This window comes from Pygoscelis adeliae, unplaced genomic scaffold, assembly GCF_000699105.1.
Source record: "Pygoscelis adeliae isolate BGI_AS28 unplaced genomic scaffold, ASM69910v1 Scaffold232, whole genome shotgun sequence".
Taxonomy (NCBI): Eukaryota; Metazoa; Chordata; class Aves; order Sphenisciformes; family Spheniscidae; genus Pygoscelis; species Pygoscelis adeliae.
In genome coordinates, this window is record NW_008824473.1 from 4523129 (window position 1) to 4546242 (window position 23114).

General features: G+C 37.0%; 1 protein-coding gene across 1 annotated transcript; it reads left to right on the top strand.

Annotated features, from left to right (window-relative positions):
* The first annotated feature begins 9641 nt into the window (after positions 1–9641).
* On the top strand, positions 9642–18091 carry KERA (keratocan). Its single transcript, XM_009321324.1, has 4 exons — positions 9642–9701; positions 9822–9916; positions 11226–12118; positions 17541–18091. The coding sequence occupies exons 3-4, from the start codon at positions 11233–11235 to the stop codon at positions 17711–17713; spliced, it is 1059 nt and encodes a 352-aa protein (XP_009319599.1). The 5' UTR covers positions 9642–9701; positions 9822–9916; positions 11226–11232; the 3' UTR covers positions 17714–18091.
* The last annotated feature ends 5023 nt before the right edge of the window (positions 18092–23114 follow it).

The window sequence follows — 23114 nt, forward strand, 5'->3', positions numbered from 1 at the left end:
ATATTATAAAATACTTATGTGTACAGGTGCAAACATGTTACTTAAAAGTAGGCAGACATGAACAGATAATAACGCAGCTGCAGTAGCATAGAGACAGCGGAGTGGGTAAATTAGCCTGAACTAAACTCTGTTTAGGGCTACATAATATGCAGCCTATAGTATAGCTATACAATTTACTTACAATATGTGTCCCTCCTTTCAGGTCAAAATGGGTAAATTTGTCATGACACTCATGTCCATGTGAAGTTTCATATGGAAGAATTTACAAAAATCAAGATCTTTTGGAAAGATATGAATTTGAAAGCAGACATAAAAAGGAAAGTTTGCTACTAGTGTCATGAAAAGCAGTATTACAACGACAATATACAAAATCAACAGACAAAAACTTCACCTATGAAATTTCAGGAACTGGTCCGCAAATATGTTGCACAGCCATTCACAAAGACAGAGACACCTTTCCAATAAACAAGTATTGTCTGATTTAAAAGACATTTTTCATGTTAGATTAAATTACAGAAGTTCCCTAGAAGGAACAGGCAGTGACTCACGTGAATTTCTGGACATACATTGGAAGCATAAATCCTACATGCCCTCTACTGCTTTAGAGAGTCCAGCATAGTCAAATGGATCAAGAAAGGAGTGAGCAGTGGTTGATTACAGCTGTCCTTCTAGTGCAAGGTACCTGGCAGGGTCCCATCCTTACTTGCAAACCTTCAGTTTTACTGAAAGGGAATAAATAGGTAGTAGCTTAGCATAAACCAAATTATTTTGAAAACTGGGAACAAGAAGGCAAAACATCATTAACAAAGGCAGTCTGAATTGTTATATGTGCAGCTGCAACAAGCATAGACTGAAGACGGTAGACTGTGAGGTTATAAAGCAAAATGAAGTTCAGTGGAAAGCCACTGAGATGGAAGGCTGCAAAGACAATTTCCCTCAGCCTTCTCCTTTCCAGACTATGCCAAGTCAATTCCCTTAGCTTCTCTGAATATACCGTATGCCTCAGTCCCATGATTTATTGCAGTCTTCCACTGCCTCAAAGAGTACTATAGAAAAAGGGGCCAGATTCAGGGGTGCACAATGAAAGGACAAAAAGGCACAGGAAAAGTTCTAAAAAGAGAAATTCAGGCTGGACATACAAAGAAATTCTTCACAATGAACATGTAAAGTACTGACATAGATTGCCCAAGGAGGCTGTGGACTCTCCATCCTTGGAGATTTTTAAAACTTGCATAGGCAGTGCCCTGAGGAACTGATCCGGCTTTAAAGTTAGCCTTATTTTTAGAAGGAGGTTGAACTAAATGACCTTCAGATGTTCCTTCAAACTTATTTATAATTTCTGTGAATCTGTGCTTCTAAGAATACTAGTAACCAATGGGGGACATCAATTTTAATAACCAGCTCTACAGCTGAAGAGTTTTGCATTAAATTCATGTGGAAAATTTATTGTTTCAGGTTCCAGTCCATAATTCAGACTCCCATGATACTCACAAAATCATAACTCAGCTAACATTGGATATAGATTCCATAGGTAAAAACTGTGGAAACTTCCCTTCGATGCCCAGATGTCTGCAGCTGACTTGTGCAAACCTGCTCCCATTTTGACACTTGTGAGTTACTGAGTGCTGGCAGCAAAGTCAGAGATCCATCCCATCTAACTCTCTCATGTGGGACTGCACTGGCAAACATGCTTGGATGTCTACACAGAATAAGGGAAACAGTCTATGAGCTACCATCCCAGTGGACAGAGTGCTCATGGAGGACATTTTGATTCTCAACTTTTTTGAGGATTTAGATATTGGATGAAAGACTCTCAGTCTGTAAGAAAATAACTTAATTGGTAGGCTATATAGCTTTCATGGATAAATACCTCTTAAATCTTTCTACTTAGTGTGAACAGTTCAACATTAGTTAGCACAGAGAAAGAAAAAGACTGCTAACTGTACTTCAGGACACTCACCTTGAATGCAGGAATGTCAGGTTCAAGTGCCTGGGCAAATGATCGCTTTGTTATGCAAAGCAAAACAACCTTAAAAGAAGAGGGTGAAGCTATACTCTGCAGCTTCTCAGATAAAGTTGTGGCTGTGGGCTAGACAGGAAATAATTGTGCCCATATCTCCACATGCTGGAACCACAAGAAGGATCCCACCAGTCGTTTCTGAGAGGTGACCTGCCTGAAGTGCCCAACTCAAACAAGTTCAGAGGTGAGACTGAATTGCTCAGGGCTGGGCTCACTGAATCACAGTGAGTGATCGTCACTTTGCCCTGAAGATTTCAGTTTGGATGATTTCCTACTTCACAAGGAAAGATATAAAGGATCATGGAGTTTTCTATTCCCTCCAAGAAAACAATCTTGAGTGACCTTTTGAACAGCAGTGTCTAAATCCATTGTTATGAGATGTTTAAAAATATTTTTAAATGTTCATGAAAAAAATGCCACATTGTTTAAAATGTTTTATAAGTGCTGCCTATACCTTCTGTCAAATCTGGTTGTAACTGTTAAACCACTGTAAGATCATTCTGATTAGCATATAGGCTGTGGTTTTATAGTTGCAGAGATCTCTCTACTGTAATATCTCAGCAGCGGAGGTGGGAAAAATCACCCAAATATTTTCTCAGAATTAGACCTTGCAAGTGGTTTTTTTTTTTTGTTCCCCAAGGGACAGGTATGAATATTGGTAAGAGAAAGAAAACTAAGTCTGGGATACCAATGTGAATTGTAGCACATGTCTTTGCCAGAAAACATAACTAGCTGCTTAATAATACAGAATTTGCTGAATTTAGGCTTCTATCCTTCATCAGACATGCAAAACCTCACACATCTCATATCTATTGAGGAGCTGCTTGCTAGCTGCATGCCTCTAGGCATAGCTGCACTGCCTGCAAGGCACGTAATACACATTTTCTTAATAGATAGATGGACTCCTTGTTGGGGTTGATGCACCAGCACTCAGCAGAGAAAGATATCACTGATCTGGAGAGCTTCCATGCCAGGAGTTCCATGCTAGTTTGGAGGTTGCTGCCCCTGTTATCTTTCCTACTGCAGCTCAATCAGTTCTTGTATTGCTCAGTTAGCACAAGGGTTTATGGCTACGGAGGTGACTGAGTTAACATGTAGCCTTTGGACCTGCAAAGAGAATGGGTTGTTAGCTTTAACTATACAGGCAGCTACGCTGTGCAAAAGAGCATTTTTGTTTTTACCCCTCGTCTCCTAGCATGGGGTAAAACATGCAAGACGACAGTGTTATCTGGTCAACTTGACTAGAGCACATATTCCAAAAATTACAAAGACACTTTTGAATATATTGAATAATATCTGTAAAAATGTGTTTCTATTGAAGATAATGCTTTTATTGAAACGTGCATAAGACTTCAGATGGAAGTACTGGAAGTCTTTAGAAATTTCATACCTTATAAACCAATTTAATAATAAGCTGTCCTGAAGACAAACAAGGCCCAGTGCTGTCTTTCAAAATTCCTGTTTTCATCAACTTTCCAGTATCTCATTGTGTGCATCTGCCACCCATTTTACTCTGTAGACAGGTTTCCAAACTAGATAAACAAATGTTTCCTGAACTTCACATTTCGACTTCATCATTATGACCATTTTGCTGCCAAAAAAGTAAACAGTAAGACTAATAACTTCTCAAAATTATGTGCAAAGCCACATTGATTTCAAGAAGAATTTGTTATTCCATGTGTGAAAATGAGATATTTTTATTAAGGTTCCTAAGTTTGGGTAAGAAAAGTCATCCTCTGCAGTATTTTAATTCCCACCCTAGATTCAAAAAGATAAGTTTGTTCCTAATGAAAACCACAGCCCTGAGATGAGGTGTATATTATACACAGAATGTAGAAAGGAACCGGGATTTACCTCTGGGATTCACAGGCTCCACCGTGATGAGCGAAGAATCATCTAAGATAAGAGTAGTCAATGCTGGAGCACAACCCTGACTGTTTAGGGCCTCTGGAGTGCTGCACGGTGCTTGGATAGGGATGGATGCATGAATTCTCCCTGGATCTGGGTTCTAGAGCTGTCTTCAGAGAAAAAGGTGGTGTTAGTTGGCACCAAAGTGCTGCATGTTGAGGACTTTCATCGATAGTATAAAGACTTAGTTTCAACATGTTCCATCTGAAAGAATAATTAGTGACCAGAGTATTCATGGTGAGTGAGATTCTAGCTTCAAGACAGGACTCTGGAAGAAAACTTGAGTGCTTTGGGAAATGCCAACTCTCAAAAATTATGACCAACATAACAGTTTAAGAAAAAAAAAAATCACATATTCTAGTGTTTAATTTCAGTATTTCCCAAGAGTATCTGCATTAAAAATTAGACCAAAAAATATTACAATTAATGGAAAATAAAATAAGGGCTGGGTTTTCATATAGCTTATGCCATTTGGCTTTTCTTTTTAAATAATAAAAAAGCACCTGAACCTTGAATTTCTCATCTGGCAGAATCACTATAGCAGAGCTTTATTATAAGGGGACTGAAATCTTTTTTTTCATTAAGTTGTGGGAGTACTCTTTTATGAAACCCTTGTCATTTATTTTAGAGGACAGATCTTTCTATAAGTCTAAGCTTCTAGGAATTCATCATTGTGGGAATCTAAAATGAAGACAAAATCAAATATTTTTTTACTTCTTTAACAACAGAACAAAATAAGAGAACAAAAATAACACTAACACTTCACAGCCTGTTTTCACTATCTTTATGCTATCTCAGAATATTTAATCCATGATGATTTACTTTTCAAAACTGCAGATTTACAGAATGGGCATTGGATGACTAATTCATGTTTTAATTTACCTTTAGTTGCCTGGAAAATATTAATCATCTAAATAGCCACATGCAGGCCCAAGAACTCAATGTATGTGTGGAATTGATAAATGCATGTTAGATATTTAATTTAAGATACATTTAGCATATATGGTTGTACATCTAACATTTTAGAAATCGGTTCCCTGGGTAGGATAGATTTGTTTCAGTCTTGAAATTGTTGAAAGCATGAAAGCAAATTAAGCTAAGAGATTGACAGCCACATTTACATAGTAGGTAAACTAAACCTAGCTAGCCAAGATAAATACCAGATCTTGGCATTGTGTCGTGGAACCTTTATGGTGTCACTGTGGTAAAAAGCCCAAAATAGAGAGAGAAAGGGAACAGACAGCCAAAAAATTCCTTAATGAAGCATATTCAAGAGAGCTCTATATTTCCCTCAAAAGCTGAGCCCTTTTCCATAGTTATTCTGTTCTGAAATGTGTTGCCCTGCAAGGATTTCTTTAAGCTGATCTACTCAGTTCTCACTGTGGTTTTTACAAGGGAGCGGCGGTGTGCAGAATGTAAACTGCTAGAATTTTGTTTCTGAACTTTTAGAATAGGATCTCATCTTCCTAAATACTATATAAAAAAGGGGTCAGATGACATTTACATTTCACAAATTAAGCCAGACCAGCTATTTTCTAGGGTTCCTTTAAGCAATGTCTCCTCATCTAACCTGAAATCTGCCCAGGTAAACTCCCTATACTTTAGCTGTCTGCATATGCACAGAAATGCCTATTTAAATAAGAGACGCAATTTCTCCCACTGAGAGGTCTAGGCAGGAAATTCTAGGCTTCTAGGAGAGGTGCAGAGTTCCTGCTCCTAAGTCTGTTTTGGTTTTGTTTTTTCACCAGGAATGATGTAGAGTAAAATGCGTCTGTAGGAGCAGGGTCTGGAACATCTGTGCTGGCCCCTTTGATCTGTCGGCACTGTCCCTTGGGCTAGCCTGAAGGGATCACTCATCTGCTTTATTTTAGACTCTTTGGTCATGCCGACCTTTTTGTGGCTCCTTTTTAAAAGGAGTAGCAGATATTATTAATTGGGATATATCACTGTCTGGTGATCAGGGAACTGTTTGGAAATAGAAGTTTTGCCTTTCTGACTCTGAGTAAAACTCAGAGCTTCCTACTCTCTATTTCAAGCAGCAATGCAAAAAAGAGAGAGAGATCACCACTACATGCCAATCTTCAGAAATGAAAGAGGCAGACTGAACCCTGAGTAAATGTAAACACCTGCCTTAAGTGGTCTGCATGGCTGTCTGGAGCTACCAGTAGAGTACATGGTGGAGGGTACATAAACTGGACTTATTTTCTGCTTCAGGTTTTGAAGCATCACCTTTTCTCTAGTCATCATGAAGAGAATTTAAAAGTATGTTTCAGATAAACTGATTGTCCTTTGGAGCAAGACACCTAGCATTTTAGTAAAGTAGTACCCAAATAAAGCACACTGGATTGCAGCCTTTGCTAAATGGAGCAATCCACAGGGCTGGTGAATTAGCTCTGCTTGCAGTATACTCCTGGGTTTGCTGATGATGAACTATACACATGCTTGATGTTTAACAGACCTTGCTTCGTATTAAATCTGAGACATATGGCAGCCATTACTGAAAGAAAGCAATGCATTTTTTCACCGTCAGCAACTTTGATGCTGAAACAGAACAAAAGCTCTTACAGCACTCCCAGTTGTCCATATCTCCTCCCAATGGGTCTTTCTAAGTCTCTCTTTTTAGCCCTTCTAGTCTTTCTCAAGCTTATGGGCTGTTCTAGTCCCAAGCATGTACATCACTTTGCTCAAGGAGATGTTACCACCGTCTGCAGTTGTTGGTGCTCCTCACTTTTTTTTTTTTTTTTTTTAATACGGATTCTCTTATTACATTGATTAACAATGTGGATTTCCAGGATAATTATGGAGCAAAAATCCTGTAATAGCTTGAGACATCTTCCTCAAACTAGAATACTCCCAACAGTATCTTTTAAAAGGTCTTCAAAATTCACAGAGTAGGCATTCACAGTATTTTTACTGTAATAATTTTTCCACTTCCTTTAATCATCATGCAAATACCTTATATACTGTTACTTTTTGGGAGATTGTTCATGAACTCAGGAGCAGTTTGTATTTCACTGATATTTGCCTTTGATTGCTCAGCTTCACAAGTTAAAAATGACCTCATTAACACAAAATTCTTAGCCCCCTCTTACTGAAAATAAGGCCCTGGAAGGTGTCTCAGGTTGGATACTCAAAACAAAAAGCCTCCCAAACCATTAGTCATTTCTGAAAATCTTGGCCGTGGTCTTTTATTAGTCTGTAAAACTTTATCACCATATATTGCACCCTTTAAATAATAAATAGTAACACCAGATGACGGAGGACTGAACAAAACAAATGTATGATGGAGAATATGCATGCAATCTTGAAGGTTTCATGGAAAGTAGGCCTTTCTCCAGAGTCTGCTTGGGCACCCAAGCAATCACTTGTTCCTGCAGAGATCTTTCCGAAATTTTTGAGTGCACGTAAGAATACATATTACAGTCATCACACCCTTTCTTCCTGATTTTGAGGACATTTCTTGTCTTCTTTTTCTGCTCATTGTTTGCATCAGAAGAAATGAAAATTCACGTTATTGAGAAAGTCTTAGCAAATGTTTTTGCTGTTTTCTTCTCCTAATGAAGATTGAATGGGATGGCAGTGTATGTGTTTGATAAGGATCAAATACCTGGCCTCCAAATTGACAAAGGGCAGACTGTGACATGCCTCTCCCTTGCTGAATATAGTTCATACAAATAGTCCCACTGCCTGTCACAAGGTAACCAGCAAGTCCCTCTGCCAGGGACTTCTGTGATAAAATAATGAACATCTGCACATGATTAGCAGGTTAAAGGGTGAATTCAGACCCCCATGAAGCATAAGATAAATCAATCTTTCTTTCCTTGTTAAATGCAACATCTGGCAACTTGCATTTAAGTGTGTCACAACAGATATCTGCCAGCAGGACTCACTATTTTAAATCCTTCAGTATAACATCTGTGAAGGTCTCGGCTTATTCTTTAATGGTGAACAGACCTCAGTGCCTCCATATCCTCTCTACACACTCTGTGAAGATTTAGCACAAATGCAAACCAGTTTTATGTTGCACTGCCTGGCTTTTACAAGAATCATAGATGCACTTTTCATGGTGAAGTCTCCTTAAATCACTCACAACGGAACACATAACTATTTTTAACCAGAGAGCAGTGCCTCTGCCTCTCCCCACCTCTATTCCATGGACTCCAGCTGACAAGCCTCATCATCATTAACGTGTGGTACCACGTCTGCTGTGGGAAGTCAAAGAAAACATTTTAAGGCCTTGGTGTTTAAAGTAACACTCATAATGAAAAGGTTAATACAGTACATCTAATTTTTGTGCTTATAATTAGTACATCTGCTTAAAGCTAGAACCTTTATTTTTAGGTAGAGGTATAAATTAATTTCATCTAATTTAAACTTTTGAAATATTCATCTTATTATGCATGAAGGAATCAATTTTATACCTGGCTTATAAGAAAGCCCTAACAATCTTTAAGAGATGTTGAAGGGTCTGGAGTTCTAGCAGAGTGAAACACTTAAACACTTGTTTTATTTTTAAGCACATACTTAAGCCATGTAAAAATTACTGGTAGTAAGGATGTATTTTTTTCCTAAACAAAAAACAAAGTAGTACAAACATATACTTATGAAAAAAATTTTATGGCGTGTTTAATATTAGCCTTGCTGAAGTCAGTGGAAGCTGCCCATGTACTTAAGGGTTGCTTTCCTTTTTTTGATTACTTATCTTTTTGTCTACTCTACTTCTAAACTTCTTCTGAGACATTCTTAATTTAGGAAGCAAAGTATTAAACATTATGGAATAAGTTGTTAGAGGTTTTATTGTTAAAATAAATTAGATGAAATTGAATAAAAATAATTATATAAATAAGTTTTAAAACTAATGTAAAGTCATGAAAGGTACCAGGATACATTATATGTTTTCAGTATTTTCATTAGCTTTTTCCTCAAAATACTTATGCTGTTGTTCCGGCTTTGAACGTGGCTAGTTTTCCTGATATGAAGTTGTTGCTTTAAGTTTGGACTAAGAAAGAAAACAAAAATCCTCCAACATACTTAATGTGAGAAATATGTGTCTATGCCTTGGATAGCAAGTTGACTGGAAAGAGTTTACTTTAGATCAATGATAAACCAAGATAATTAATTTGTGCCTTGATAATTAGAACCAGGCCTCACTGCAGGAGGCACTGGAGAGTATGATAACTTTGTAGAAATATATATAAATACCTTTCTGAACAAAAAGAAAAAGGTATGGTTTAATCTTTAAAGAAATGAAAATATGTTATTAAAAAATTCTTAGCAAATGCTTTTGCTATCTTCTCCTAATCAAGAATTATGTCTTTAAATGGCATGGCAGCATCTGCATTTGATAAAAATCAAATAAAATATTTCCGTAGAAACAGATGGCACTGTTTTTAATTCTTTGTGGCCAGTTCAGGTATTATGAGAATGAATTATGATGTAAGTGAGCTTTGCGTGTAAAGTATCTTCTGACAAAAATTTTGAATAAAGGTACATTTTGTGTTACCTGTTTCATCTAGACCAGTTCCTCTCATCTGCTAAAACATAAAAATCAAATGCCTTCAGCTTTGTGGCTGCTTGATATTAAAGTCAGGATTTCCTGTCGTTTCCTGCCTAGGTGCTGAGGTGCCTTAGTTATTTTAGGGGTTAAAAGCTGTAGCCACTGATGCGTATATATTAGGCTGTATTCATAGAACACGGCTTGTAGCCTGACTCAAGCTATTACAGTCTGACAACAGTGACCAATAGAAAGAGAAGAAGATCCAAGAAAGCTGAGGTAAGCCCAAACTCTGAAGCAATGTCAAATTAGAAACAATCGCTAATAAGGTGTGTATGGTAATACATCTGGGAAAATTAGAATGTACTTCAAGTTTTATATGCTATTAATTCTTAGGAGGACAGGAAGCAAACACAGTTGTTAGCAGCCAAAGGCTGTGAATTTAGAGTGATTTCTAACTGGCTTCAGATAGCTACAGGAACTTGACTAACAAGGTAAATTATTTTATATTTCTTTTTAAAATTGTTATTAAGGTTATGAATATTTACACAGTGAGAAGTTGCCATTTCACTGTGTAAATTAGAGATCTTATTCTTCAGAAATATTTTATTTGTCCTTTTTTGGGGTGCTTCCAGATAGCATTTTCTGAGGCTGGAAGATCTGTAGGATACTGGACTTGTTACTGCTAATAACAATGTTGAAAACTATTAAATGACTACATATCGTATGCAGCAACTTAACTGAGCTCTTAACCTTACTGGTGCCTTAACCCTTTGAGAGAATTTACCTTATATTTAAATACTATTTTTTCCAAAACTAACCTCCTAATTTTGACCAGAAATTTCAGCTACCAGTCTTTTGCCTCTGCATTGCAAAATGCTTGCTAATCTTCATCAGAAAGCAAGCAAGATAACAGAGTTTGTTAAGCTCTGTTTTTGTGCTACAAAATATTTCCTTTTGGAGTAAATTACCATTGATTATTTTGTTCATCATTTAATGGTGGAAGAGGTTAAACAAAGCAAATAATTGAGTAGGTAAAATAGATACAAGATGCAAGAGTGTATATGATATAATTTGGTTAGGACTTACTTTTTGTGTCATTTAGATCAGGCATTTGTTTTGGCTGTTTGCTTTAGAGAAGGAAATTCATAACTTTGGATATGAGAGTGAATGAGGGAGGGGAATGGATTACTCATATTCCCTCCAAGCTTTTTAAGAACATGCCCAACAAACAGCTGTTAAAATACTCTTTGATCTTTCACTCTTCTGTGATGCAAAAAGACCCTGGAAAATCTGATCCAGATGCAATTATAATTTCAGAGAGGAAAAACAGAACAGAGGGTATGATTAATTTTAAAAGGAAGAACACTGAGTACAATAGTATTTATATCATCATGGTATTGATAGCTTTACTGAAGATGGTATATTATATAAAGTGGTTTATAGCTCTGTACAGGAAAACTTAAATAAATTTATAAGGAACACTGATTTAATGTCAGAAAAATGATCCATGATTTCAGGTTCTTTGAAATGACTCTTGCATAAACATCAGTTAAATCGGTAGCCAATGTGGAGTCTAAGTTGAATCAGGAAAATGTTCTTCAACATGTAGCACTGAATTGTTTATACCTCTTATATTACTGTTCATTTTTTCCTTAACATACTACAGGTAATACCACAGAGGACAGAATTTGGCTGTTTATAAAGGAAATATTATTTTCTATGTAATACTGCTTTGTTAATGTAGTATGCTGTTAGAGAGTTCTGTTGAGAGACAGCTAATTGTTTTTCTCCCCTTCCAAGGCAAACAATGACTCTAAAAGTCTACACAAGCCTTTTGCTCTTATTCTTGGTCAATTCTGTGTGGACTCGAACTGTAAGACAAGTTTATGATGAGCTGGATCCTGAACATTGGTCTCACTACACTTTTGAGTGTCCACGAGAGTGCTTTTGTCCTCCTAGTTTCCCCAATGCATTATACTGTGATAACAAAGGACTTAAAGAAATACCTCCAATCCCAGCAAGAATTTGGTACCTCTATCTTCAAAACAATCAAATTGAAACAGTTTCAGAGAAACCTTTTGTGAATGCCACTCATCTGAGATGGATAAATCTGAACAAGAATAAGATCACCAACAGTGGAATTGAGAGTGGTGTGCTGAGCAAGCTGAAAAGGCTGCTTTACTTATTCCTTGAAGATAATGAATTGGAAGAGGTGCCTGCCCCATTACCAGTGGGCCTGGAACAGCTAAGACTGGCTAGAAACAAAATCTCTAGAATCCCAGAAGGAGTCTTCAGCAACTTGGAAAACCTTACTATGTTAGATCTGCACCAGAACAGTTTGTTGGACAGCGCTCTTCAAAGCGATACCTTCCAAGGACTCAACAACCTTATGCAACTCAACATAGCAAAAAATTCACTCAAGAAAATGCCTTTAAGCATTCCAGCTAACACACTGCAGCTGTTTTTGGACAACAACTCCATTGAAGTGATACCAGAAAACTACTTCAGTGCAATACCCAAAGTGACTTTCCTTAGGCTGAACTACAATAAATTATCTGATGATGGTATTCCCCCAAATGGGTTTAATGTTTCATCTATTCTAGATCTACAGCTGTCTCACAACCAGCTCACTAAAATTCCACCGATCAATGCTCATCTCGAGCACCTTCACCTTGATCACAACAGAATCAAAAGTAAGTGTGTATTGTCAGTGTGGGATCCTACCAAGACATAATTATTTTAAAATGTCTGCTTAACTACAAAGAATGCTCTTTGAAATAAAGAGATTAAAAATGTGCTGTAGATTATAGGGAGATGAGCAAGAGGACCTCCCACAGACCAGTTTTCAAGTCAGGTCTAAAATATGACAACCAAATACGTGCATGGAAGTAATACCACATGTGAAAAACGTTCATATGCATACAGAAAAAGCATTTTGCAAGCAGATCAGAAATATGAGTGGATTAAGGAGAATTTGTGCATTCACATTTTGCTATGTACATGCCAGTAACCAGTTTGTGTGAACAAATTAAGTTTCCCACAGAAAGGCTAAGAGTAAATAAGCAAGAAACAACAACAAAAAAGTGGGTGCAACAAGTTAGGATATTCAATCCACATCTGTATGACTGTTAGATTTTCAAAGTTCCTGAGCACCTTATGGACCACTAAACTAACAGAATTGCTGTATGCTCAATTCTTCTGAGTATATGTCTGCCGACCTAAATTATGTAGTAGGAGCTTAAGGTGAGGTACCCTTAAAATGGAATAAAATATTGGCTGCAGTCAACAAAATCTACTTCAAATATGACTAATTAGAAAGTGGATATTGAATATTTCAGGCTTGAATATCCTCCCCATCTTTTGTTTACTGTGCACAAAATGCGGACACTTGGGTTTAGTCTTCATGAAAAATCTTTCACTGACTTTACAGAAGTTTTGTCCTACTAAGGTTTATCTCCTCAAATGTCTTCTAACATTTTCCACTTTGTATAAATGAGACAAGGTTTTGTACCCAAGGCAACAGAATCTTGTTGTCATGTCATAGTTCTGCTTCTAGCACTGCTTCCAGATTCATCCAGATACAGCAGGGATGTGGTGGTTAGGGACACTGGGTAAAGTATCTGTTCGGTAAGTCCTATAGACCTTAAATCCTTTGTTTCATGCCAAAAGCCAAAATCAAAGTGATGACTTTCTATTTATCACTGCACAGAAGGTAACCAAGTCTCTACATTTGTCTTTCTGTCATGCTGATTTAATCGAATAAATGGTTCCTTATTCCTGTATTGTGTCACTGTAGTTCACAAATATACTAAAAATAATGGTTTGGCTTCTGTATGAAACAAGGACATATCAAAGAAAGATACCTATTAATAATTCAGGTTAATTCACTGCATTTTGCAAAACAAATCTATAAAACCTTGTAAAGAAAAATCAATTTTGTACAACTGGCACATATTTAAGTGGTCTGCAAGAAGTTTAAAAGTTAATTAGAGAGAGTTAGGGCTTATGACAAAGGTTGTTACTGAACGTGTTTCTTTGCCCTCTGGTTACAAAGGGATTTATTTTAATTGCTTCACTGCAGGGCCTCAGGTGCAGACTTTATCTCCTGTCACTTTAAGTGGACACTAAATTGAAATCAATGGAATGTAAGTTGTACAGTTTAAGGAGTCTTTTGTGTCTAGGTAGTATTTAAAGACCTGCCAAATTATCTTCCTTTCCTAAATAAGTTTAAAAAAGGTGAAAACCATGAAAATCAATGTGTAGTGTGTGCAGTATCGTCCCATTTTCAAATGACACATGGGTACCCATGAGCCTAAATCACAATAGTTTTCCACAAGCCTTATATTCATTAATGCCTTTACCACTTTTCAAAATTCATTACTAACTTAAGCACAACACTGCTCCTAATTTAAAAAAAAAAAAAAATTATTCTTAGTAACCACATATAAAGGAATCAAAAAATATTAAAAAAGGCAACCTGACACCTTACATGAAATGTAGGTATTATGTAAGGCACATTCTACCACATAGCATAATTGTTCAAGAGGTAAGGGATAACGACACAGTCTTCATGAAACACTGCTCTAATAGCTGATATCTCAAAGGGCCTTTAGGATTGCAAACAAGGAATGTAATTCCATCAGGCAGGAGTAATAAGATGTGGCATTCATTTTGCAGATTGATTTTGTCATCTTAAACCCAGGAAGTTGATGATCAGTCATTACTTTAAGATAACCCATGTAAAAGGTTTGAAAGAAAAATAACTGTAAAAGCCTGGATCTGGTTTCTCTACAAAAGAGTCCCCCTGAAAGTTTATTTTTACCTGTGCAGTACAAGCCCTTTTTATAATATTAATTCTCAGATACCCCTGCACACCTGCCAATCGCTGCTTTATTTTCCCTTGGTGGTTCATAGTTACACTGCTGGCATTGCAAGAGCTCAGACAACAAAATTTCTATGTAAATATTATTTGCCTACTTATTGTATGTTATTGTATAACATCAGTTCTTCATGTAAGTCGAAAGCCCTATTTCTCCAAGGAGAATTTATGAAGATATAAGGCAATATCCTGAAGTCCAGTGAAGTCAATGATAGCCTCATCATTGGTCTCAGTGGAACCAGGATTTTGCCTCTGGTCCCTTCCCCAAAGATCTCAATGCACAGAGGAAAAAAAGTACTTGAAGTTTGGAAGCAAAATCAACATAAAACCAAAACTAATTATGGCTACAACAGATATGCACCACACTTGTTCCATGGCATTTTAAAACACACATGTTTACATATTTATTTATGAGATACACATGCAAGGTTCTGGGGAGATGTCAAATGATGGAAAAGGGAGTGTTAGAGGAAGCAAAAAGAAGAGAAGGCATGAAACGATGATGCAGTGAGTAAGCAAGGGTAAGCAGGTGGTATTACAGTGTGATAAAAGGGAGAGAATATTAAGTTTCCCTAGAGGAACACCAGGAGATTGGGATAGCTCCTCTGAGCTAATATTATTCCATGTGTAGAGAAAGGGAGAAGTCCTTGGGACAAGTAGCAATGCCAGTCTGTCAGAATCCATTATAGGATATTTGGAAAGAAATGGTTGAAGTTACAGATCCTGACTTATTGTCAGACTCCTGCGCTACAGCTGGTACTAGCTTCTTTGCTGGAAGAGCCCAGAAAGATACAGATTTCCAGGCTGATCCATGGCTGCTGCAGTTAAGTATTACATGAAAAGGAGAAAGGGAGTCCAACTATTCGAGTTGGACTACAGTGAGTGCAGCTACAGGTTACAAGAATAGAACAGAAGTACGCTCACAGTCATATATGTCAGAACATATCTATCTTCTAGATCAACTTACTTTCTGAATGTTTCTAAATTATGAGTTTTACTGGAAAAGAAACAGGATCTTCTGTGGTACTTCAGCAGACATACAGTATTAGCCATTAATGAGAACCTCTTTTGCAGTTTTCCCCTACAGCAGCTCCAGAGTCTCATTTTTAAATATTACACCATTTAACAATACTGTTGACAACAGGTGGAATTCATCTTATTTGAGTTAACCATCCTAGATTTCTGTATCTAGTTTGGGTTAGTCATACAGACGACCTACTCAATTAATGGAAGGAGATACACAATTGCAGAGGGAAAATCATCCCATCTTAAGGAAGCGTTCATCTCTCTCCAGAGTTTATGAACAGAGTCTAAATGGTTTACTTAGACTGACACTTACCCTCTCCATGGATCAGTTTAGGTAGGGTGAATTGTACCCGTGTAGATGGATTGTCCCTCCTGCTTAAGCAAAATTCAGCAATATACCCATAAACAGGACTGCAAGAGAAGAGGAGAGAGAGAGAGGCTTTTACTCCTCTGATAGTTTGGGTATGATTTACTGTTCATGGGAAGAGAACAATAAAAAACCAAACCACTTCATACCACACATCATCAGGAAATAACTTCTTCATAGGTGGCCTGTGGTTAGAGAACTGCTGCCTCACTTTAAGGTTGGAGTAATTAACCCAGTGAAAACTAGTGCAGTGGGATAGTTTCTAGGTCAGAGAACACAGAGATTTAGAACACACTTGAAGCCATCTTGTCTCTTAAGGACAGTAGTGCTGACCTGAAAAGGCAGATATTTTCTGCTACATAGTGTTGATTCACTTGTAAAACTTTTAATAATTGCTTTCATAATGAAGCCTCTCTCTCAAGCTTCCTGCTTTGTAGCTTCACACATAAAAATAAGTTGTAGCTTGTTTCTTCGAAGAATATCAAGTGCTTTACAAACATTAATCAAATATCACAACATAGGCAAAGACATTTTGATATCATGGATATGATAAAAGTCTTAGGCCTTGGCCAACTGGATGCATTTATCTAGTTTCCATGACAAAGATAAAGTCCATTTCCAAGATGTTGCAAACATCTGGGCAATTTTTCAAAATAAGATGGGTTTTTTTCTTTTTGGGGAAAAAAAAAGGGGGGGGGTGTGGGTGTTTCATCATAACATTTAACCAATTTGGGAGATTATAATCAAAAGATGTGTGCATATTATCATTGGTAAATATAAGGGGAGAAAAATTTTGGTAGAAAGCTTTTCTTTTCCTATTTCTGGGCTGCTAAAAAACCTGTGCTCAAAAAAAATCTGTTATACACATGTTCTCTATTCAACCACTTTTTGCAGATGGTCTGGGGCCAACAAAATCCTCAAGCAGTCAGACCAATCACTAAATACCTTAATTTGGTCAAAGGAATTTGACATTTTTGATAAACAAACAACATTTCATTATGTTCTCAAATAAGGCCATTATGAGGCTGAAATAAGGCAGCAACAGCTTCATTATTCAACAACTGAAGACAAAATATGAAAAGCATTTTAGCCAAGTGACAGTGCAGAGGTAACTTAAGGAAGACAATGTAAAGAACTCAGTCTATTCAACTCTTATCAAAATGGGTAATGATTTAAGCCATAGCTTCAAATTTTATCTGAACTGAAACAAGCTATGTGTGATTTATAAAGAATTTTAAGGACTTGTTGGCTTTCAGATTAGGAAGAAAAATATCCCATTGCACAAGTTACATTCTTGTAATTAAAACCAACTGTACTGAAAAATTTGAGAGAACAGGAAAGTACAGATATTAAAAGTTACAGACACTATATGAAAAGCTCCTCTGATTCATGACTGTTGTCATTTTGAATGCAAGATCTTTATTGGGGAATGTTATCAGCTAAAATTAATATACTGTCATTGCAGTAAGGTGTTCAAAATCCCTCAGCATTAACCTTGTTCTCTGAGGGCAGAGAGCTATTTCTCAATGAACAGTTACCCAGCAGTTGTCTAAATTAGTTCCTCTCTGTCCAAGGTAAAAATATACATCCAGTGGCCTTTATTCATAACTGCAGCACATTAAATATGTGATTCACTGATCTAGATTACATTATGTTAAGGTGGTTTTTTGCTTGATCAAAAGAAAGCAATTAATTGTTAATTCGGCATTTTCCAACTCTGATAGGACCAAGTGTCTCCCATACAAATATCAATGGAATCCTGTTTTATTTGTTTTCTAAATGAATTTTATCTTCATGAACCTTTCCCATGGAAATTACCTAACATGTTGATCTACATTTTCAGGTGTCAATGGTACTCAGATATGCCCAGTCTCAATTTCCGTAGCAGAAGACTATGGGTTTTATGGCAACATCCCTCGCCTCCGATACCTTCGCCTGGATGGAAATGAAATTCAACCTCCAATCCCATTGGACATCATGATATGTTTCCAACTACTTCAAGCTGTTGTCATATAAAGATATCGCGGTGTCACTCTTGTGCTGTGAGAGTGCTAAGATACAAGTTTTGCTGGAATGAAACTTGTTCTAACTCATAAATCAAGAAGTAACAGCTTTATTTTTACTTTAATTTTTTCTTTGCTTGCATCTTTTCTACGGCTGAAAAGATTGTTCTTCTTTCAGAAGAGATTTTGGATGGCCATGAAACATGCTTAACACTTTACCTAGGAATTCCTAATGCGAATATATTGAAAATCGTCTGTGTAAGATCCCAAATATTCCAAAGCAAATTCTTGTCTACTCCATCTTTCTTGTCAAATGCTACAATGTCTATCCTGTTAACATCATTGCTACAGACAAATTATAGCTCCTTATTTTGTTACATAGTAACTAACACAATGAATTTGGGTGCACTTGGCTAAATATATATGCTAGAAAAATCATGAGTTGCATGACTACTAGTTATCAGAACTGCCACTGTCTTTTTTAAGGTAGTGACTAATGGTGAACAACCACTTAACATGTAAATAACTCATAAATTGCTGTCATCCTTTGAAGGCTGATAATTTTAGGGCATGAAGTATATGAGGCTCAGAGTCCAAAGCAATATACTGAATATATATTGTTGTATGGACTCATTTAGTGTATGATTTCAGAACTGGAATACACTGATTCAACTCAAATTCAGGGACAAGGGAACACGAGATGAAATCTTGGTCTATCAAAGTGCCAATTTTCTGCTGTTTCATTCTGCAGTATTCCATTTCTAGTTTTGACACTATTTCTTTCTGTAGCTTTGGGATAGTCATTGAATATTTGGTTTATTTTAGCTTCCATAGAGATAAAACCAAGAACAGTAATGATTACATATTTCACAGACTAGGTACTTCACAAAAATTGGAATGGCTAGTTAATATAATGGTGATAAAGAGAAAATTAAGAAATTAAGAGATACATCCCTTCCCAATTATTTACTGAACTAGCCAAATATTTGCATAGGAATTGTATCAGTTAAAGCAAATACAGTCAACTCAGAGCAGTATTTAGCTATCTGCTGACTCATATACACGCACGTAATAACACTGGATTTTAGAGAAGTCCAGGTATTTAGAATAAAGCACATTCACAATTTGCTAACAAGGGAGACACCAGCAGGCATCTTTTTATAAAATCTGGTCTTTTTTCCCCCTTATTTTTATAAGATACTAGTGGGATTTCAATACACAATTTCAATATTAGAGTCAACTATTCACTGGGAGAGCATGACATTTTTATTTCTGATAGCCAGCACGACAGACTATCCATCAGTCATATTATTTTAGTCTTCTTGTATTTGTAGGTAGAAGCAATTAGTTGTTCTTTGATAGCTTGCATCTGTTTCTAACATTTTAAGACTGGCCTCAGTAATAAGCATTTAAAGACTATGCGTGTGGTATAATTTTTTCTTTGAAGATGAAGCATTTTCTTAAAAGTAGATTTTTAAAAGGGTTGAGAACTGCAATTTCTAACATTCAATCTCTTTTTATCTGAAAACCAGGCCTTATTCTGCTCCAGCGCACTTGTGGAAATAACCCAGTATAAAAACCCAGCATAGAAATAACCCATTCAGAAATCCTATCACAAAAACATTTATTTTTTGCAGTTCTTTCTATGTGATTGCTGAGAAACTCCTGCCCTTCTAGCAAAATATTTTCTGTACCTCTCTGTTCACCCTGTATGAAAAAAATACAGATTTAAAAAGAATCTACAATATGTATGCATGTTTACCTATGTTCTTTACTCAATAATAGCACAGTAATTTATTTTTTTGGGGAAAAAAAAGTTATGTGATAATACTACTAATTAAATTATAACAATAATTATGTGCTTGTACTTGGAAATGAATTTCTACTTTAAAAAAAGAACAAATATACATACTCCAAAGTGAATATTCACAGCATATATGATTATTATTAACATTATTTACAGTTCTAACTGATTGTACAGAAAAGTGTCTTGAAGTTCCAGCCAAAAATTATGACCCTTTTAGGCACTATATGCATGTTAAACCAGAAAAGACTAACCCTTCCCCGAAGAGATGTCAAGCTTATATATGAGAAGGGATGATATGTAAAATCATATAAGGACACTGGAGCATCAAGGTACTCAACTTTCTTGATAGGGGCATTATGTGATGAAATCAGGGGCACATAATATGATGAATTCACTTTTAGCAGTTATTTTCCACCAGCTGGCCTGATATTAATGGATTTTTCCAATCCACTGTAGGGTGGAAAGCTTTATTAATTAGTTCTTCAAAGGTCAGTTCTATCTTACAGAACAATCTTTGTACACATGCAGACTGATGCTCAAGACTTGTCCCTGTCAAATCCCAGTTAATCTGGGTGAAGACAAAAATTCATGGTACATCCTTGGACAAACTTTTATTGGGCTGAAGAGCTGCTGCTGCCAAGTGCTCTGTGTTCTACACCTTTGATGCAACCCGCTGACTCTGCATCTGGGAACTGTTTAATAAAGAGAAAATCCTAAGCATCCTCATTTAGGCTAATTTGTTCCATCTTGATCCCTCTCCCAGAATGAGCAGTATGAAGTAGAATGAAAAATAGTTATGTTACTGCAGTGACTGTCACAAGATAAATCAACCCTGGTTGGGGTTTGAGCTGCTTTACTGCATGCGTATCTCTATTTGCAACAGTCTTAATGTTCTTAAACATTCTGGGAACGTTGGTGAAATTTCCCCTCAGATTGCAATAGCAGGCCTAAATTGCATTACTGTGTGGAACTAAACAATGTAGGCTTTCAACCGCACCTCATTCAATCCATTCGTTATGCCAGAAGACTATAAAGGAAAATGTAAAACACAATGTCCTTTTCCCTGTGAAGAAGGTCCCTAAAAAAATGTAAAAAAGCATCACTGTGCTTGAAAGTCTGATGTTAATTCTTCCTAATCCAAGATTGGTCTAAGACTCCCCACCGACATTTCCTGGTTCAGAAAAAAATTGCAGTCTCTTCCACTGCAAGGAGGGAGGAACAGACCTCTCAGCTGTCCTGTCTGAACCCACAGCTGCCTTCATAAAGCCGACATTTGTTTCACTTAATTGTCAGAGCACATCACAAACAGTTTTGAATGGAATATCATGTACAGAAACAAAGACATTTACAAGTACGAGAGGTTGAGAACAAAGCAGGTCACCTTAAGTACACGGTTATGTACTTAAGTACATAATGTACTTAAGTATGGTTATGTACTTATGTACTTATGACGGTTGGACTCGATGATCTTGGAGGTCTCTTCCAACCTTAATGATTCTATGATTCTATGATACACTGCAATTGTGGTCAATCACTAACCAAACCACAAACACCTAGTGCTTTGCCAGAAATGTATATTATGTATGAGTTAATTTTGAAATTATGGCTGTTAACACAGATGTGCTATCACCTCAGCCCAGGGTACAGACAGTTGCTCTGTAAAGAAGAGCATTAAAGCAAAGTGAGAGACTCGAGAACTGAGAAATATCCAGATGTTTCTGACACATCTGCCAGCTTGATTGGAGGCTGGATGCTTGATCTGTCAAAAGACTGTGTGGTTTTATAACGCAGCTGGCTCTGCAGGAAGGAAAGCCCTTTATAGATACTGCCAGCATAGTTAAAATTTCAGCCATATGCATGAATCTCCTTTCTCTGTACTCTTCTCTGGCATTTTCTGTTTCTTTTGCAATATTCCAGTTTGCTGCCACTTTCTCCTTCAATATTTTTAATGAAAAACACCACCACAACAATCATCTGCAGAGGTGCCAGTGACCACAGCAGCTTGTATGACACTTGAAGGAAGAAACACAAACACTAAGAGGTAAAAATTTGGAAGACAACTAGAAAGCCAATTTACATGTTTGTAATTACTAACTCCAACACATATCATGTGTCACTGAAGGGATTTTCATTCACCCTTGCTGCTCTCAAGTTGTTTCCAATGTCTGCCACAAATGCTTGCTGTTATTTTTCCGGCCTAGAAAAACTATTTGCTGATATTATATCACAGCTAGTTTCATTATCTATCTGGAATCAGATTATTGTAACACCTAAACTGCTGTGTTGGTTGTTGAACGGCTAATGATCCCACTTCTGCCATATGTGGCAGGGAATCTTTGGCATTGTGTTGAACTCAGCAAGTAAACAACCTCCTCTTGACTGAAAGCCTCCCATAATTGCATTTTTTTCCCCCAGAATTGCTTACCCATTTAAACATAAAGGGTAGCTCTACAAGCCACAACACTGTCTCAGTAATGATACTCAGGAGAAGTACTAACCACTTCAAGTCAAGCGTATGAAGCAATATGCATCATTTGCATCATGTTCTGCCTTCGCTAATTTACCTTCTTCCCCATTAATAGAGGTAATATCACTTCTGAGTCCTGTGCTTGCTCTGTCAGTGCTAGTTCAAACAAATCTGTACTGTAATGAATTTGAAATACATTTGAAATTTCCCAATACAGTTGTTTCTTACACTCCCTGCACTGTTGTCAACAGCCTGGGTATTCTTCTTACTGTTTTTGTCTTGGTTTCTGTAGCATATGCATTTGACCAACCTATCTGCCTGTCAGTTTGATTTAGTTTTGTTTCTTCAGTGTTTTTTAACTTAAGCATGTTTATGCATGCTGCGCTAATGGCTGTTCTGATTTCATCTGTTTCCTGGCAGTTCAGCTGCATCTGGGTTTCTCTAGGGGAAGCACCATCCTGACTGCCGCACGCATACTGCAGCAGAACAGCATGCCCCGTTGCTCACAGAATTCACACCTCCTCCTACGCACGTTTGGGGACCCAGGCTGATGTTGTCATGTAGATAGGCTATATCTGGAAATCTCTTTTCCAAGGCTTCCCCTCCCTGCCCCAGTCTTTTTTGTAGGAAAATTAGTGAAGAAACTGGAATCACATCTTCCACAAACAAAAGCTGTTCCTAATTAGGGGCTGGGGCAATGAAAGTTACATGTGGAATCAGCAGCTCTCAGTGAAGCTAAGCTTTTTCAGTAAATCATTTATTCATTAAAATGTTCTATCACAGTTTTTGTGAATTATTAGTGAATTCAGAAAAAATATGCAAGTAGTTTCAGCCACGGGAAAGAAAAAAAAATTAAAACAGTGATCATGCTTCTTATTTAATAATCCTGTGGCTAAGACATCCACGTACCATGATATGCCCTTCTCCAGGTAATGAAACCCTGGAATTTGTCTGAAATCATACTCCTACAACTAGGAAGCCTATTTCAAGGAGGGTAATCTCCTTGTGATACTCTGCTTTGTTTCAGGACTTTAAATAATCACTGATTCTCTATCCTGGCAGTGAGGATAACCTTCATGGTATTATAGGATCTAGGCTCAAATCCTTGTCTGAGTCAGAAGCAGAGTGAATTGGAGTGTA

What these genes read in the sequence shown, in the direction of transcription:
- KERA (XM_009321324.1), top strand. Translation starts at nt 11,233, where the DNA reads ATGACTCTAAAAGTCTACACAAGCCTTTTGCTCTTATTCTTGGTCAAT. An exon ending in TGATCACAACAGAATCAAAA is followed by an intron (nt 12,119 to 17,540) that starts GTAAGTGTGTAT and finishes CTACATTTTCAG; the next exon opens with GTGTCAATGGTACTCAGATA.